This window comes from Oncorhynchus mykiss, chromosome 11 (genome assembly GCF_057628025.1).
Source record: "Oncorhynchus mykiss isolate SJ-2025 chromosome 11, ASM5762802v1, whole genome shotgun sequence".
In the NCBI taxonomy this organism is placed as follows: domain Eukaryota; kingdom Metazoa; phylum Chordata; class Actinopteri; order Salmoniformes; family Salmonidae; genus Oncorhynchus; species Oncorhynchus mykiss.
The window spans coordinates 83049461-83067928 of NC_143032.1; the positions used below are offsets into that span (position 1 = coordinate 83049461).

At 48.9% G+C, this 18468-nt stretch overlaps 1 protein-coding gene across 1 annotated transcript in view; it reads left to right on the top strand.

Annotated features, from left to right (window-relative positions):
• LOC110536657 (chondroitin sulfate proteoglycan 4) overlaps positions 1-18468 on the top strand; it is a 91569-nt gene that overhangs the window by 37654 nt on the left and 35447 nt on the right. Inside the window, exons 7-9 of the mRNA XM_090191259.1 lie at positions 15296-15394; positions 15623-15805; positions 16986-17162. Coding sequence (XP_090047385.1) covers positions 15296-15394; positions 15623-15805; positions 16986-17162 — 459 coding nt within the window. The remainder of the gene's footprint in view (positions 1-15295; positions 15395-15622; positions 15806-16985; positions 17163-18468) is intronic.

The following is an 18468-nucleotide window of genomic DNA, read 5'->3' on the forward strand; positions in this document are numbered from 1 at the left end:
TTAGTTTTTGAATACAGCAGTTCTGTAAGCTCTTTAAATGAGTCTCTTGCATTCTCTTTAAGATCAGAGTACTCAGGTTGGAGTGTAGGGGTTGGAGTGTAGGGTTGGGGTGTAGGGTTGGGGTGTAGGGTTGGAGTGTAGGGTTGGAGTGTAGGGTTGGGGTGTAGGGTTGGAGTGTAGGGTTGGGGTGTAGGGTTGGAGTGTAGGGTTGGAGTGTAGGGTTGGGGTGTAGGGGTTGGAGTGTAGGGGTTGGAGTGTAGGGTTGGGGTGTAGGGGTTGGAGTGTAGGGGTTGGAGTGTAGGGTTGGGGTGTAGGGTTGGGGTGTAGGGTTGGGGTGTAGGGTTGGGGTGTAGGGTTGGAGTGTAGGGTTGGGGTGTAGGGTTGGAGTGTAGGGTTGGGGTGTAGGGTTGGAGTGTAGGGTTGGAGTGTAGGGTTGGAGTGAGTCTCTTGCATGAGTTGATGAGGATGGAACACAGCCAGTGGTCAGGGATGAGTTGATGAGGATGGAACACAGCCAGTGGTCAGGGATGAGTTGATGAGGACGGAACACAGCCAGGGGTCAGGGATGAGTTGATGAGGACGGAACACAGCCAGGGGTCAGGGATGAGTTGATGAGGATGGAACACAGCCAGTGGTCAGGGATGAGTTGATGAGGATGGAACACAGCCAGTGGTCAGGGATGAGTTGATGAGGATGGAACACAGCCAGTGGTCAGGGATGAGTTGATGAGGATGGAACACAGCCAGGGGTCAGGGATGAGTTGATGAGGATGGAACACAGCCAGTGGTCAGGGATGAGTTGATGAGGATGGAACACAGCCAGTGGTCAGGGATGAGTTGATGAGGACGGAACACAGCCAGTGGTCAGGGATGAGTTGATGAGGACGGAACACAGCCAGTGGTCAGGGATGAGTTGTTGAGGACGGAACACAGCCAGTGGTCAGGGATGAGTTGATGAGGATGGAACACAGCCAGTGGTCAGGGATGAGTTGATGAGGATGGAACACAGCCAGTGGTCAGGGATGAGTTGATGAGGACGGAACACAGCCAGTGGTCAGGGATGAGTTGATGAGGACGGAACACAGCCAGTGGTCAGGGAGGGCTCAAACAAAGTAAAGCGGTTTGCGATTTCACTCTGACTGGTGAACCAACGTTTGAATTGGGTGGTTGCAGTATCAACATAGAACACAGACACTCTAAAACGTTCCATTCTGAAGTCCTCACAGAGTTCATCGAAAGTGCCTCTTTGTGTGTGCCTTGGTCACTTTTCAGTAAACAAGCTGCCCCGTGTAGCTACCAGTGTCTGGGCCGTACTCTTGATGTCCTCAAACTTCCCTCTGAACTGGGTCAATGTGTCTGTTGCGTTTCCTAACATGCCAGAAGTAGGTCCATGTCTTTCCTCTGGAGAACTTTCTCCGCTACTTCTCCCTGGATTGTACATTACTGATATAAATCCAACCGTCTCCAACGGTTTTGTTTATCCCCGCTGCGCTCGTCACTGTTCGGTGTCTGCATGGTGTTCTGCATGGTGTTCTGCATGGTGTTCTGCACGGTGTTCTGCACGGTGTTCTGCACGGTGTTCTGCACGGTGTTCTGCACGGTGTTCTGCACGGTGTTCTGCACGGTGTTCTGCACGGTGTTATGCACGGTGTTCTGCACGGTGTTCTGCACGGTGTTCTGCACGGTGTTCTGCACGGTGTTCTGCATGGTGTTCTGCACGGTGTTCTGCACGGTGTTCTGCACGGTGTTCTGCACGGTGTTCTGCACGGTGTTCTGCACGGTGTTCTGCACGGTGTTCTGCACGGTGTTCTGCATGGTGTTCTGCACGGTGTTCTGCACGGTGTTCTGCACAGTGTTCTGCATGGTGTTCTGCATGGTGTTCTGCACGGTGTTCTGCACGGTGTTCTGCACGGTGTTCTGCACGGTGTTCTGCATGGTGTTCTGCATGGTGTTCTGCATGGTGTTCTGCACGGTGTTCTGCATGGTGTTCTGCATGGTGTTCTGCATAGTGTTCTGCATGGTGTTCTGCATGGTGTTCTGCATGGTGTTCTGCACGGTGTTCTGCATGGTGTTCTGCACGGTGTTCTGCACGGTGTTCTGCACGGTGTTCTGCACAGTGTTCTGCACGGTGTTCTGCACGGTGTTCTGCACGGTGTTCTGCATGGTGTTCTGCACGGTGTTCTGCATGGTGTTCTGCACGGTGTTCTGCATGGTGTTCTGCACAGTGTTCTGCACGGTGTTCTGCACGGTGTTCTGCACGGTGTTCTGCACAGTGTTCTGCACGGTGTTCTGCACGGTGTTCTGCATGGTGTTCTGCATGGTGTTCTGCACGGTGTTCTGCATGGTGTTCTGCACGGTGTTCTGCATGGTGTTCTGCATGGTGTTCTGCACAGTGTTCTGCACGGTGTTCTGCACGGTGTTCTGCATGGTGTTCTGCATAGTGTTCTGCATAGTGTTCTGCATGGTGTTCTGCATGGTCTTCTGCATGGTGTTCTGCATAGTGTTCTGCATGGTGTTCTGCATGGTCTTCTGCATGGTGTTCTGCATGGTGTTCTGCATAGTGTTCTGCATAGTGTTCTGCATGGTGTTCTGCATGGTCTTCTGCATAGTGTTCTGCATGGTGTTCTGCATAGTGTTCTGCATAGTGTTCTGCATGGTGTTCTGCATGGTCTTCTGCATAGTGTTCTGCATAGTGTTCTGCATGGTGTTCTGCATGGTGTTCTGCATGGTGTTCTGCATGGTGTTCTGCATAGTGTTCTGCATAGTGTTCTGCATGGTGTTCTGCATGGTCTTCTGCATGGTGTTCTGCGCGGTGTTCTGCACGGTGTTCTGCATAGCGGAACCACACAGGTCGACTGGCATCACGTCTGGATGCCCATCTCGTGAGGCACAGTCTTTTCAGGGTTGGTTTTGAGAGGTGGTTCTCTAAAAGTTTCCATCCACTGAACAACACATAAAGCATTTGCACTATGTCATAATAATGTCATAATAATGTCATAATATTTACCTCATTTGCACACATTTGCACACACACATTTATTTCTATTGTGTTATTGACTGTATGTTTGTTTACCCCATGTGTAACTCTGTTGTTGTTTGTGTCGACACTGCTTTACTTTATCTTGTCCAGGTCGCAGTTGTAAATGAGAACTTGAGAAAAAGAGAGAAAGAAAGAATTAGAGAGAGCATAGAGAGAGAGAAAGAGAGAGAAAGAGAATTAGAGGGAGCATACTTCAATTCACACAGGACACCGGATAAGACAGGAGAAATACTCCAGATATAACAGACTAGCCCCCCGACAACATAAACTATTGCAGCATAAATACTGGAGGCTGAGACAGGAGGGGTCAGGAGACACCGTGGCAGGATATAACCCCACCCACTTTGCCAAAGCACGACCCCCACACCACTAGAAGGATATCTTCAAACCGCCAACTGACTACCCTGAGACAAGGCTGAGTATAGACCATGAAGATCTCCCCCACGGCACGAACCCAAGGGGGGGGGGGGGGGGGGGGGGGGGCCAACCGGGACAGGAAGATCACGTCAGTGACTCAACCCACTCAAGTGACGCACCCCTCCTAGGGACTGCACGAAAATGTAGTAGTAAGCCAGTGACTCAACCCTATGTCTGTTATTCTCGTCAGAACCTCTGTCTAAAAGTTCACCTGTTTATCAAGATTGGAGGCAACCTTTTTTGTCAATGGTTTGGTCTATTTTTCCCAGGTGTCATAAGTTACGCTTGAGTAACAGTACTCTTCTTGCATTGTGAACAATCATCCACAAGGACTTCAGCATGTAGCACCAGCCACAGATATGTTAGCATGTAGCACCAGTCACAGATGGAGTAGCATGTAGCACCAGTCACATATGTATTAGCATGTAGCACCAGTCACAGATGTATTAGCATGTATGACCAGTCACAGATATATTAGCATGTAGCACCAGTCACAGATGTATTAGGATGTATGACCAGTCACAGATATATTAGCATGTATGACCAGTCACAGATGTAGTAGCATGTATGACCAGTCACAGATGTATTAGCATGTAGCACAAGTCACAGATGTAGTAGCATGTAGCACCAGTCACAGATGCATTAGCATGTAGCACCAGTCACAGATGTAGTAGCATGTAGCACCAGTCACAGATGTATTAGGATGTATGACCAGTCACAGATATATTAGCATGTATGACCAGTCACAGATGTAGTAGCATGTATGACCAGTCACAGATGTATTAGCATGTAGCACAAGTCACAGATGTAGTAGCATGTAGCACCAGTCACAGATGCATTAGCATGTAGCACCAGTCACAGATGTAGTAGCATGTAGCACCAGTCACAGATGTATTAGCATGTAGCACCAGCCACAGATGTATTAGCATGTATGACCAGTTCACAGATGTAGTAGCATGTAGCACCAGTCACAGATGTATTATCTGAACCAGCAGGATACCACCTCATGCAATGCAGCACCACAGATCATTATCCTACTCTCTGCAGACACTTTCCAAAATACATGAAATCCCCCAAAATATATGAAACCCCCTAGACACTATCCCCTAGAGACACTATCCCCTAGACACTATACCCTAGAAACACTGTCCCCTAGACACTATCCCCTAGAGAGACACTATCACCTAGACACTATCCCCTTGAAACACTATCACCTAGAGACAATATCCCCTAGAGAGACACTATCACCTAGACACTATCCCCTTGAGACACTATCACCTAGAGACACTATCCCCTAGACACTATCCCCTAGACACTATCCCCTAGAGACACTATCCCCTAGAGAGACACTATCCCCTAGACAATATCCCCTAGACACTATCCTCTAGACACTATCCCCTAGAGAGACACTATTCCCTAGAGAGACACTATCCCCTAGACAATATCCCCTAGATACTATCCCCTAAACACTATCCCCTAGAGAGACACTATCCCCTAGACAATATCCCCTAGAGACACTATCCCCTAGACACTATCCCCTAGACACAATCCCCTAGACACTATCCCCTAGAGACAATATACCCTAGACACTATCCTCTAGAGAGACACTATCCCATAGACACTAACCCCTAGACACTATCCTCTAGAGAGACACTATCCCCTAGACACTATCTCCTAGAGATACACTATCCCCTAGACACTATCCCCTAGAGACACTATCCCCTAGACACTATCCCCTAGAGAGACACTATCCCCTAGACACTATCCCCTAGAGAGACACTATCCCCTAGACAATATCCCCTAGAGACACTACCCCCTAGACACAATCCCCTAGACACTATCCCCTAGAGACAATATACCCTAGACAATATCCCCTAGAGACACTATCCCATAGACACTAACCCCTAGACACTATCCTCTAGAGAGACACTATCCCCTAGACACTATCTCCTAGAGAGACACTATCCCCTAGACACTATCCCCTAGAGACACTATCCCCTAGACACTATCCCCTAGAGAGACACTATCCCCTAGACACTATCCCCTAGAGACACTATCCCCTAGAGACACTTTCCCCTAGACACTATCCCCTAGAGACACTATCCCCTAGAGACACTATCCCCTAGAGACACTATCCCTTAGACACTATCCCCTAGAGACACTATCCCCTAGAGACACTATCCCCTAGACACTATCCCCTAGAGACACTATCCCCTAGAGACACTATCCCCTAGACACTATCCCCTAGAGACACTATCCCCTAGAGACACTATCCCCTAGACACTATCCCCTAGAGACACTATCCCCTAGATAAAAATGTGGTTTACGCAGCCAGTCAAGTTTGGCAGACTTGATTTCTTTGTCAGGGAAGTAGGAGTTGAACTCAAACAACCCTGCATCCCACTGCTGGCTTGCTTCTGAAGCTAAGCAGGGTTGGTCCTGGTCGGTCCCTGGATGGGAGACCAGATGCTGCTGGCTTGCTTCTGAAGCTAAGCAGGGTTGGTCCTGGTCGGTCCCTGGATGGGAGACCAGATGCTGCTGGCTTGCTTCTGAAGCTAAGCAGGGTTGGTCCTGGTCGGTCCCTGGATGGGAGACCACCCTGTATCCCACTGATTGCTGGCCTCTGAAGCTAAGCGGGGTTGGTCCTGGTCAGTCCCTGGATGGGAGACCAGATGCTGCTGGCTTGCTTCTGAAGCTAAGCAGGGTTGGTCCTGGTCGGTCCCTGGATGGGAGACCAGATGCTGCTGGCTTGCTTCTGAAGCTAAGCAGGGTTGGTCCTGGTTGGTCCCTGGATGGGAGACCAGATGCTGCTGGCTTGCTTCTGAAGCTAAGAAGGGTTGGTCCTGGTCGGTCCCTGGATGGGAGACCAGATGCTGCTGGCTTGCTTCTGAAGCTAAGCAGGGTTGGTCCTGGTTGGTCCCTGGATGGGAGACCAGATGCTGCTGGCTTGCTTCTGAAGCTAAGCAGGGTTAGAGAGACACTATCCCCTATACACTATCCCCTAGAGACACTATCCCCTAGACACTATCCCCTAGAGAGACACTATCCCCTAGACACTATCCCCTAGAGAGACACTGTCCCCTAGACAATATCCCCTAGAGACACTATCCCCTAGACACAATCCCCTAGACACTATCCCCTAGAGACAATATACCCTAGACAATATCCCCTAGAGACACTATCCCATAGACACTAACCCCTAGACACTATCCTCTAGAGAGACACTATCCCCTAGACACTATCTCCTAGAGAGACACTATCCCCTAGACACTATCCCCTAGAGACACTATCCCCTAGACACTATCCCCTAGAGAGACACTATCCCCTAGACACTATCCCCTAGAGACACTATCCCCTAGAGACACTATCCCCTAGACACTATCCCCTAGAGACACTATCCCCTAGAGACACTATCCCCTAGAGACACTATCCCCTAGACACTATCCCCTAGAGACACTATCCCCTAGAGACACTATCCCCTAGAGACACTATCCCCTAGACACTATCCCCTAGAGACACTATCCCCTAGACACTATCCCCTAGAGACACTATCCCCTAGAGACACTATCCCCTAGACACTATCCCCTAGAGACACTATCCCCTAGAGACACTATCCCCTAGACACTATCCCCTAGAGACACTATCCCCTAGATAAAAATGTGGTTTACGCAGCCAGTCAAGTTTGGCAGACTTGATTTCTTTGTCAGGGAAGTAGGAGTTGAACTCAAACAACCTTGCATCCCACTGCTGGCTTGCTTCTGAAGCTAAGCAGGGTTGGTCCTGGTCGGTCCCTGGATGGGAGACCAGATGCTGCTGGCTTGCTTCTGAAGCTAAGCAGGGTTGGTCCTGGTCGGTCCCTGGATGGGAGACCAGATGCTGCTGGCTTGCTTCTGAAGCTAAGCAGGGTTGGTCCTGGTTGGTCCCTGGATGGGAGACCAGATGCTGCTGGCTTGCTTCTGAAGCTAAGCAGGGTTGGTCCTGGTCGGTCCCTGGATGGGAGACCACCCTGTATCCCACTGATTGCTGGCCTCTGAAGCTAAGCGGGGTTGGTCCTGGTCAGTCCCTGGATGGGAGACCAGATGCTGCTGGCTTGCTTCTGAAGCTAAGCAGGGTTGGTCCTGGTCGGTCCCTGGATGGGAGACCAGATGCTGCTGGCTTGCTTCTGAAGCTAAGCAGGGTTGGTCCTGGTTGGTCCCTGGATGGGAGACCAGATGCTGCTGGCTTGCTTCTGAAGCTAAGCAGGGTTGGTCCTGCTCGGTCCCTGGATTGGAGACCAGATGCTGCTGGCTTGCTTCTGAAGCTAAGCAGGGTTGGTCCTGGTCGGTCCCTGGATGGGAGACCAGATGCTGCTGGAAGTGGTGTTGAAGGGCCAGTAGGAGGCACTCTTTCCTCTGGTCTAAAAAAACAATAATATCCCAATGCCCCAGGGCAGTGATTGGGGACATTGCCCTGTGTAGGGTGCCGTCTGTCGGATGGGATGTTAAACGGGTGTCCTGACTCTCCGAGGTCATTAAAGATCCCATGGCACTTATAGTAAGAGTAGAGGTGTTAACCCCTGTGTCCTGGCTAAATTCCCAACCTGCCCCTCATACCATCATGGTCACCTAATCATCCCCAGCTTACAAAGCTCTTTCATCCCCTCCTCTCCCCTGTAACTATTCCCACAGGTCGTTGATGTAAATGAGAACGTGTTCTCAGTCAACTTACCTGGTAAAATAACGGTAAAATAAATAAAATACATAAATATAAATAAATGTGAGCTTACTATTTACAGCATAGGAGCTCTGTCAACATCACTTGTAAAAAAGTTAGGTGTCAAGCTGCTGGGGGGAGAGAAAAACGTATTTCCCCATCTTCACATTTCCCAGAGTTTGATCTTATTCATGGATCCACACACTTTGTCATACATCTTTAGAATGTGTGTGTGTGTGTGTCCACCTTGCAGAGTTCAATTCATGTTGTTCAGTTTGCTGAACACATCAATCAGCAAGATAGGCAAGACGGGCTCCCCAGTCTGTGTCTTCGAACACAGCCACAAGGGGGTGTGAGTGCTCAGACAGAAAATCACTTCACTTCGGCACACAGCTCAAACTGCCTCTGTAGTGTTTTCCCTCTGGATAGTCCATGTCGTGGTGTGAAGCAGTAGCTGCTGACGCTCCGTCCTACTGTCACCACAGAGCCTTTATTAAAACAGTCGGTGATTCAGAGGCCTTGGACATGATAAAGTGAATCACTTTTCACTGCGTCATTCAAAACATCATGCAATTCAGGAGATTCTCTTGCTGGCCAATGCCTCCCTGTGAATGATAGATTGTGGATTTACCTTCTTTATGTGGGCAATTAATCATTTCATTCTCTCAAGTAGCATTGATGCAGCAGAAAAAGCTGTCCCCGTTAGCTTCTTGCAGAACAGAATGTGCTCATTAATTTTGATCGCACAAACGCAATCAACTGGGCTTCCCCACTGACATCAGTCGATTCGTCCAACAACAGAGATAATGGACCGTTTTTTCCCCCTGCAATTTCCTTCACCAATTGATCAACAATATCAACGCCCATGTCATCGATCCTATGGCACACCGTGTTATTTGACCACGGTACAGTCTTCAGTGCATCGGCTGTTGTTTTATCATGCATAGTTCCTGGATAACAGCAGCAAGCACTCTAGCGGTGAGGATCAAACGGTGAGCGGAGGGCGTGCGGAGCAATGCGTACACACCGACACTGTCATCCATTTCGGGAAAGTATCTGCGTAATTGCGCACCCAACTCACTCAGGTGCTTCGCTATATCACGGTTGACATTGTCCGTAAGCTTGAGTTCATTTATACACGAACAAAAAAAATCATACAATGATGGAAAGACCTGTGTGTTGTCCTTGTTAATTCAGACAGAGAAGAGGTCCAACTTCTTAATCATAGCCTCAATGTTGTCCCGCACATTGCATATAGTTACGTAGAGTCCCCGTAATCCTAGATTGAGATCATTCAGGCGAGACAGGCCAGTCGTGTGAGAAACTCATCATCATGCAAGCGGTCAGACAAGTGAAAATGATGGTCAGTAAAGAAAACTTTAAGCTCTTCTCTCAATTCAAAAAGACGTGTCAATACTTTGTCCCTTGATAACCAGGGCACTTCTTTCTGTATGTTGTAAAAGCGTAACATGGTCGCTGCCCATATCATTGCATAGTGCAGAAAATACACGAGAGTTCAGGGGCCTTGCTTTAACAAAGTTAACCATTTTCACTGTAGTATCCATAACGTCATTCAAGGTTTTATATGTAAGATGGTTAAATAAAGAGCAAAATGATTGATTATTATTATATTATTTGTGCCCTGCGCCCTGCTCCTATAAGAGCTCCTTGTCACTTCCCACGAGCCGGGTTGTGACAAAAACACTCATTCCTATGTTTAATAAATGTATCTTATAGTGTGTGTGTGTGTGGCAGGCATAAAATGATGGCAAAAAACAACATTTGAGTGTGAGTTGACCCTGGTGCTAGAGGGGATACAGCTGGAGGTTGAATGTTTGAAGGGGTTCGGGACTAGGGGGTACAGCTGGAGGTTGAATGTGAATGTTTGAAAGGGTACGGGGCTATAAAAAGTTTGGGAACCACTGCCCTAGACCACAACCAAACTGTCCCCTAGACCACCCCCAAACTATCCCCTAGACCACCCCCAAACTATCCCCTAGACCACAACCAAACTATCCTCCAGACCACAACCAAACAATCCCCTAGACCACCCCCAAACTATCCCCTAGACCACCCCCAAACTATCCCCTAGACCACCCCCAAACTAGCCCCTAGACCACAACCAAACTATCCTCTACACCACCCCCAATCTATCCCCTAGACCACCCCAAACTATCCCTTAGACCACCCCAAACTATCCTCTAGACCACAACCAAACTATCCTCTAGACCACCCCCAATCTATCCCCTAGACCACCCCCAAACTATCCACTAGACCACCCCAAACTATCCTCTAGACCACAACCAAACTATCCCCTAGACCACCCCAAAACTATCCCCTAGACCACCCCCAAACTATCCACTAGACCACGCCAAACTATCCTCTAGACCACAACCAAACTATCCCCTAGACCATCCCCAAAATATCCCCTAGACCACACGCAAACTATCCCCTAGACTATCCCCAAACTATTCCCTAAACAATCCCCAAACTATCCTCTAGACCACCCCCAAACTATCCCCTAGACCACAACCAAACTGTCCCCTAGACCACCCCCAAACTATCCCCTAGACCACCCCCAAACTATCCCCTAGACCACCCCCAAACTATCCCCTAGACCACCCCCAAACTATCCTCTAGACCACCCCCAAACTATCCTCTAGACCACCCCCAAACTATCCCCTAGACTATCTCCAAACTATCCCATAGACCACAACCAAACTATCCCCTAGACCACCCCCAAACTATCCCCTAGACCACCCCCAAACTATCCCCTAGACCACCCCCAAACTATCCCCTAGACCACCCCCAAACTATAACCTAGACCGACCCCAAACTATCCCCTAGACCACCCCAAACTATCCTCTAGACTACAACCAAACTATCCCCTAGACCACCCCAAACTATCCTCTAGACCACCCCCAAACTATCCCCTAAACTGCCGCCAAACTATCCCCTAGACCACCCCCAAACTATCCCCTACACCGCCCCCAAACTATACCCTAGACCACCTTCAAACTATCCCCTAGACCACAACCAAACTATCCCATAGAACACCCCTAAACTATCCCCTAGACTACCCCCAAACTATTCCCTAAACAATCCCCAAACTATCCCCTAGACTATCCCCAAACTATTCCCTAAACAATCCCCAAACTATCCTCTAGACCACCCCCAAACTATCCCCTAGACCACAACCAAACTGTCCCCTAGACCACCCCCAAACTATCCCCTAGACCACCCCCAAACTATCCCCTAGACCACCCCCAAACTATCCCCTAGACCACCCCCAAACTATCCTCTAGACCACCCCCAAACTATCCTCTAGACCACCCCCAAACTATCCCCTAGACTATCTCCAAACTATCCCATAGACCACCGCCAAACTATCCTCTAGACCACCCCCAAACTATCCCCTAGACTATCTCCAAACTATCCCATAGACCTCAACCAAACTATCCCCTAGACCACCACCAAACTATCCCCTAGACCACCCCCAAACTATAACCTAGACCGACCCCAAACTATCCCCTAGACTACAACCAAACTATCCCCTAGACCACCCCCAAACTATCCCCTAGACCGCCCCCAAACTATCCGCTAGACCACCTCCAAACTATCCCCTAGACCACAACCAAACTATCCCATAGACCGCCCCCAAACTATACCCTAGACCACCCCCAAACTATCCCCAAGATCACAACCAAACTATCCCATAGACCACCCCTAAACTATCCCCTAGACCGCCCCCAAACTATACCCTAGACCACCCCCAAACTATCCCCAGACCACAACCAAACTATCCCCTAGACCACCCCTAAACTATCCCGTAGATCACCCCTAAACTATACCCTAGACCACCCCCAAACTATCCCCAAGACCACAACCAAACTATCCCCTAGACCACCCCTAAACTATCCCCTAGACCGCCCCCAAACTATATCCTAGACCACCCCCAAACTATCCCCTAGACCACAACCAAACTATCCCCTAGACCACCCTAAACTATCCCCTAGACCACCCCTAAACTATCCCCTAGAACGACCCCTAAACTATCCCCTAGACCACCCCTAAACTATACCCTAGACTACCCCTAAACTATCCCCTAGACCACCCCTAAACTATCCCCTAGACCGACCCCTAAACTATCCCCTAGACCACCCCCAACCTATCCCCTAGACCACCCCCAAACTATCCTCTAGACCACCGCCAAACTATCCTCTAGACCACCCCCAAACTATCCCCTAGACTATCTCCAAACTATCCCATAGACCACAACCAAACTATCCCCTAGACCACCCCCAAACTATCCCCTAGACCACAACCAAACTATCCCCTAGACCCCCCCCAAACTATCCGCTAGACCACCTCCAAACTATCCCCTAGACCACAACCAAACTATCCCCTAGACCGCCCCCAAACTATACCCTAGACCACCCCCAAACTATCCCCTAGACCACAACCAAACTATCCCCTAGACCACCCCCAAACTATCCCCTAGACCACCCCCAAACTATCCCCTAGACCACCCCCAAACTATCCCCTAGGCCACCCCCAAACTATAACCTAGACCGACCCCAAACTATCCCCTAGACCACCCCAAACTATCCTCTAGACTACAACCAAACTATCCCCTAGACCACCCCAAACTATCCTCTAGACCACCCCCAAACTATCCCCTAAACTGCCGCCAAACTATCCCCTAGACCACCCCCAAACTATCCCCTACACCGCCCCCAAACTATACCCTAGACCACCTTCAAACTATCCCCTAGACCACAACCAAACTATCCCATAGAACACCCCTAAACTATCCCCTAGACTACCCCCAAACTATTCCCTAAACAATCCCCAAACTATCCCCTAGACTATCCCCAAACTATTCCCTAAACAATCCCCAAACTATCCTCTAGACCACCCCCAAACTATCCCCTAGACCACAACCAAACTGTCCCCTAGACCACCCCCAAACTATCCCCTAGACCACCCCCAAACTATCCCCTAGACCACCCCCAAACTATCCCCTAGACCACCCCCAAACTATCCTCTAGACCACCCCCAAACTATCCTCTAGACCACCCCCAAACTATCCCCTAGACTATCTCCAAACTATCCCATAGACCACCGCCAAACTATCCTCTAGACCACCCCCAAACTATCCCCTAGACTATCTCCAAACTATCCCATAGACCTCAACCAAACTATCCCCTAGACCACCACCAAACTATCCCCTAGACCACCCCCAAACTATAACCTAGACCGACCCCAAACTATCCCCTAGACTACAACCAAACTATCCCCTAGACCACCCCCAAACTATCCCCTAGACCGCCCCCAAACTATCCGCTAGACCACCTCCAAACTATCCCCTAGACCACAACCAAACTATCCCATAGACCGCCCCCAAACTATACCCTAGACCACCCCCAAACTATCCCCAAGATCACAACCAAACTATCCCATAGACCACCCCTAAACTATCCCCTAGACCGCCCCCAAACTATACCCTAGACCACCCCCAAACTATCCCCAGACCACAACCAAACTATCCCCTAGACCACCCCTAAACTATCCCGTAGATCACCCCTAAACTATACCCTAGACCACCCCCAAACTATCCCCAAGACCACAACCAAACTATCCCCTAGACCACCCCTAAACTATCCCCTAGACCGCCCCCAAACTATATCCTAGACCACCCCCAAACTATCCCCTAGACCACAACCAAACTATCCCCTAGACCACCCTAAACTATCCCCTAGACCACCCCTAAACTATCCCCTAGAACGACCCCTAAACTATCCCCTAGACCACCCCTAAACTATACCCTAGACTACCCCTAAACTATCCCCTAGACCACCCCTAAACTATCCCCTAGACCGACCCCTAAACTATCCCCTAGACCACCCCCAACCTATCCCCTAGACCACCCCCAAACTATCCTCTAGACCACCGCCAAACTATCCTCTAGACCACCCCCAAACTATCCCCTAGACTATCTCCAAACTATCCCATAGACCACAACCAAACTATCCCCTAGACCACCCCCAAACTATAACCTAGACCGACCCCAAACTATCCCCTAGACCACCCCAAACTATCCTCTAGACTACAACCAAACTATCCCCTAGACCACCCCCAAACTATCCCCTAGACCACAACCAAACTATCCCCTAGACCCCCCCCAAACTATCCGCTAGACCACCTCCAAACTATCCCCTAGACCACAACCAAACTATCCCCTAGACCGCCCCCAAACTATACCCTAGACCACCCCCAAACTATCCCCTAGACCACAACCAAACTATCCCCTAGACCACCCCTAAACTATCCCGTAGATCACCCCTAAACTATCCCCTAGACCACCCCCAAACTATCCCTTAGACCGCCCCCAAACTATCCCCTAGCCCACAACCAAACTATCCCCTAGACCACAACCAAACTATCCCCTAGACCACAACCAAACTATCCCCTAGACCACCCCTAAACTATCCCCTAGACCACCCCTAAACTATCCCCTAGAACGACCCCTAAACTATCCCCTAGACCACCCCTAAACTATACCCTAGACTACCCCTAAACTATCCCCTAGACCACCCCTAAACTATCCCCTAGACCACCCCTAAACTATCCCCTAGACCACCCCTAAACTATCCCCTAGACCACCCCTAAACTATCCCCTAGACTACCCCTAAACTATCCCCTAGACCACCCCTAAACTATCCCCTAGACCGACCCCTAAACTCTCCCCTAGACCACCCCTAAACTATCCCCTAGACCACCCCTAAACTATCCCCTAGACCACCCCTAAACTATCCCCTAGACCACCCCTAAACTATCCCCTAGACCACCCCTAAACTATCCCCTAGACCGACCCCTAAACTATCCCCTAGAGCACCCCTAAACTATCCCCTAGACCACCCCAAACTATCCCCTAGACCATCCCAAAGCCACGATACTCATCTTTCTCACACTTGTTCTCACACGCACATTTGTCTTTTCCTGGGTTTTTTGGAAAAAGATTTGACTTGCAATGACAGTGATATGTGGTTGTTTTTACCTACCTAAGTTGCACTGATTGTACGTTTCTCTGGATAAGAGTGTCTGCTAAATGACTAAAAGATCCATGTCTCTTCTTCCTGTTTAGGTCAATGACACCTTCCTATTGGATGTCTCCAACGGGGTCACGGAGGTCAACAATATCAGCATGTCCGTGGACATCATCGTCCACCTCATCCCTCTACAGGTATTGTCATTTTAGAATTATTGCATTTTAGGTTTTGTATGGTGTAATTATTTATGCTATCATAGGTTTTTATTGTGCGTTGACAATTTATGGTTTGTAAAGTGGTGTACAAATCAAAGTTTATTTATCATATGCACAGGATTCAGTGCAAACGGTGCTATGAAATGCTTTACATTTCAGTCTATGACTGCGAGCGAATAATAAATGCTAATCCTTCTACTACTACAGGTGTTGAACTTCACCCTCAGAGAGGGCGGATCCAAGGCTTTGACCCAGGAAGTGCTCAGGGTCACCAACCGACACTTCTCTGGCCTCAACTTCCTGTATAGTTTGTCTGAACCCCCGCAGAATGGCCACATTGAACATTCACGTTACCCCGGGGTTCCTCTACGGGTTTTCACCAGACGGCAGGTAATGTAACATGCTGACCAGACCGGACACGTTGTGTGCGCGAGCGTCGCAAAGTAAATTTAGAAATCTATGTTATTCAATTATTGCACCCACACTGCTCGCGCGCGCCAACGAGCATCTGCTTTGCCAAGGGCTAAAATAGAACTCCTTTCTATTTCTAATGCAGATTGCACTGAAAGTCCTGTACCCACGTGCCATCTCCTCATTGGTTATACCCACGTGGGTGATTGAAAGACATTTTTTTTTGCCGGTAGTCGTAGTAAAAGTGTAGATGCCATCACCATATAAGTTCAAAGATGAAAAAGCCTGGAAGGAGGAGAGATGACTAGAAATGATTCGTTGGCCGTTTTATGTGTGGATTTTATGTGTGGATTAATTGTCGGAGTAGAGGACCTTGTGCATTTCAGGTAAAATAACAACTCAATGTTTATATCCCGGGACAAATTAGCTAGCAACAGCAAGCTAGCTAAATAGGACAAACTAGCTAGCAAGTGCAAGCTAGCTAGCTAAATAGGACAAACTAGCTAGCAAGTGCAAGCTAGCTAGCTAAATAGGACAAACTAGCTAGCAAGTGCAAGCTAGCTAGCTAAATTGCCATGCATGTTTAATGCTTTTCGACCCGTCCCCAAATTAATGTCATTGGTTCAGAGTTTGTTTTGATATTTTAACCTGCGTGTCGTGATCGCGTTTGGTGTAGGGGGACAAAATGCATTTATGCACGATGGCGCACGCGCGTTGCTGGTTTGGTTTCCGTGACTCTTATCTCTTTCTGTCGTTCTCTCTTTCTTCATGTTGAACAAAAATATAAAAAATATGTGAAGTTCTCCAATGATTGTTCATATTTGGATTGTTCTTGCGAATAATATCAGAGAAGAATATATAGCCTACGCAAGCTAAAAACACATCATATGTATGTACCTCCGGATGCTCAGTGTTTCATTGGTTTAGTTTCTCATGTGGAGTAATCAATCAAACTATTGATTATGATAATACTTTTATAACCAATTTATAGACACGTGGAACACGTCATACAATGCTTTATGAATGCTTTGTCTTGAATTATACCCGTATGCCTTAATCTACTATGCACCTACATTAAGGACTTCATAACCCGTGCATAAGCATTTCTTAAATGAATGTAATTGTTTAATTTTAGTCTCTTAACTTTCTCGCCCTCTAGGTGGAGCAGGGGGTAATCTACTACATACATGACAGCAGTGAGACGTTAGAAGACAACTTCACTGTGGTGGCCAACGACACAGGCCTGAGGAAACAGAGCTCTCCCTGTACCGTGTACATCCAGGTTACAGCCGTCAACGACCAGCATCCAGTCATCACCGCCAACAGGGTCCTCAGGGTGAGTCCTCTAGTCCTCACTGACCAACAGGGTTCTCAGGGTGAGTCCTCCAATCATCGCCGCCGACAGGGTCCTCGGGGTGTCCTCTAGTCATCACTGACCAACAGGGTTCTCAGGGTGAGTCCTCTAGTCCTCACTGACCAACAGGGTTCTCAGGGTGAGTCCTCTAGTCCTCACTGACCAACAGGGTCATCAGGGTGAGTCCTCTAGTCCTCACTGGCCAACAGGGTTCTCAGGGTGAGTCCTCTAGTCCTCACTGACCAACAGGGTCCTCAGGGTGAGTCCTCTAGTCCTCACTGACCAACAGGGTTCTCAGGGTGAGTCCTCTAGTCCTCACTGACCAACAGGGTTCTCAGGGTGAGTCCTCCAATCATCGCTGCCGACAGGGTCCTCAGGGTGAGTCCTCCAATCACCAATGCCGACATGGTTCTAAGGGTGAGTCCTACATTCATCACTGCCGACATGGTTCTCAGGGTGAGTCCTCCAATCATCGCTGCCGACATGGTTCTCAGGGTGAGTTCTCCAATCATCACTGCCGACATGGTTCTCAGGGTGAGTCCTCCAATCATCCCAGCCGACATGGGTCACAAGGGGAGTCCTCCAATCATCACTGCCGACATGGTTCTCAGGGTGAGTCCTCCAATCATCACTGCCGACATGGTTCTCAGGGTGAGTCCTCCAATCATCCCTGCCGACATGGGTCTCAGGGTGAGCCCTCCAATCATCCCCACTAACAGCGTTCTCAGGGTGAATCCTCCAATCATCCCCACTAACATGGTTCTCAGGGTGAGAACCCATCATTATGCACACCTGGCAACCCTCATTACACACACCTGGCAACCCTCATTACGCACACCTGGCAACACTCATTACGCACATCTAGCAACACTCATTACACACACCTGGCAACCCTCATTACGTACACCTGGCAACCCAGGACCTGTCATATAGGACTGGTGACAGTAGATCTGTCATATAGGACTGGTGACAGTAGACCTGTCATATAGGACTGGTGACAGTACAGGTCTTGTCATATAGGACTGGTGACAGTAGACCTGTCATATAGGACTGGTGACAGTACAGGTCTTGTCATATAGGACTGGTGACAGTACAGGTCTTGTCATATAGGACTGGTGACAGTAGACCTGTCACATAGGATCAAATCAAATTAAAATCTAATTTATTGAAATAGCCCTTCTTACATCAGCTGATATCTCAAAGTGCTGTACAGAAACCCAGCCTAAAACCCCAAACAGCAAGCAATGCAGGTGTAGAAGCACGGTGGCTAGGAAAAACTCCCTAGAAA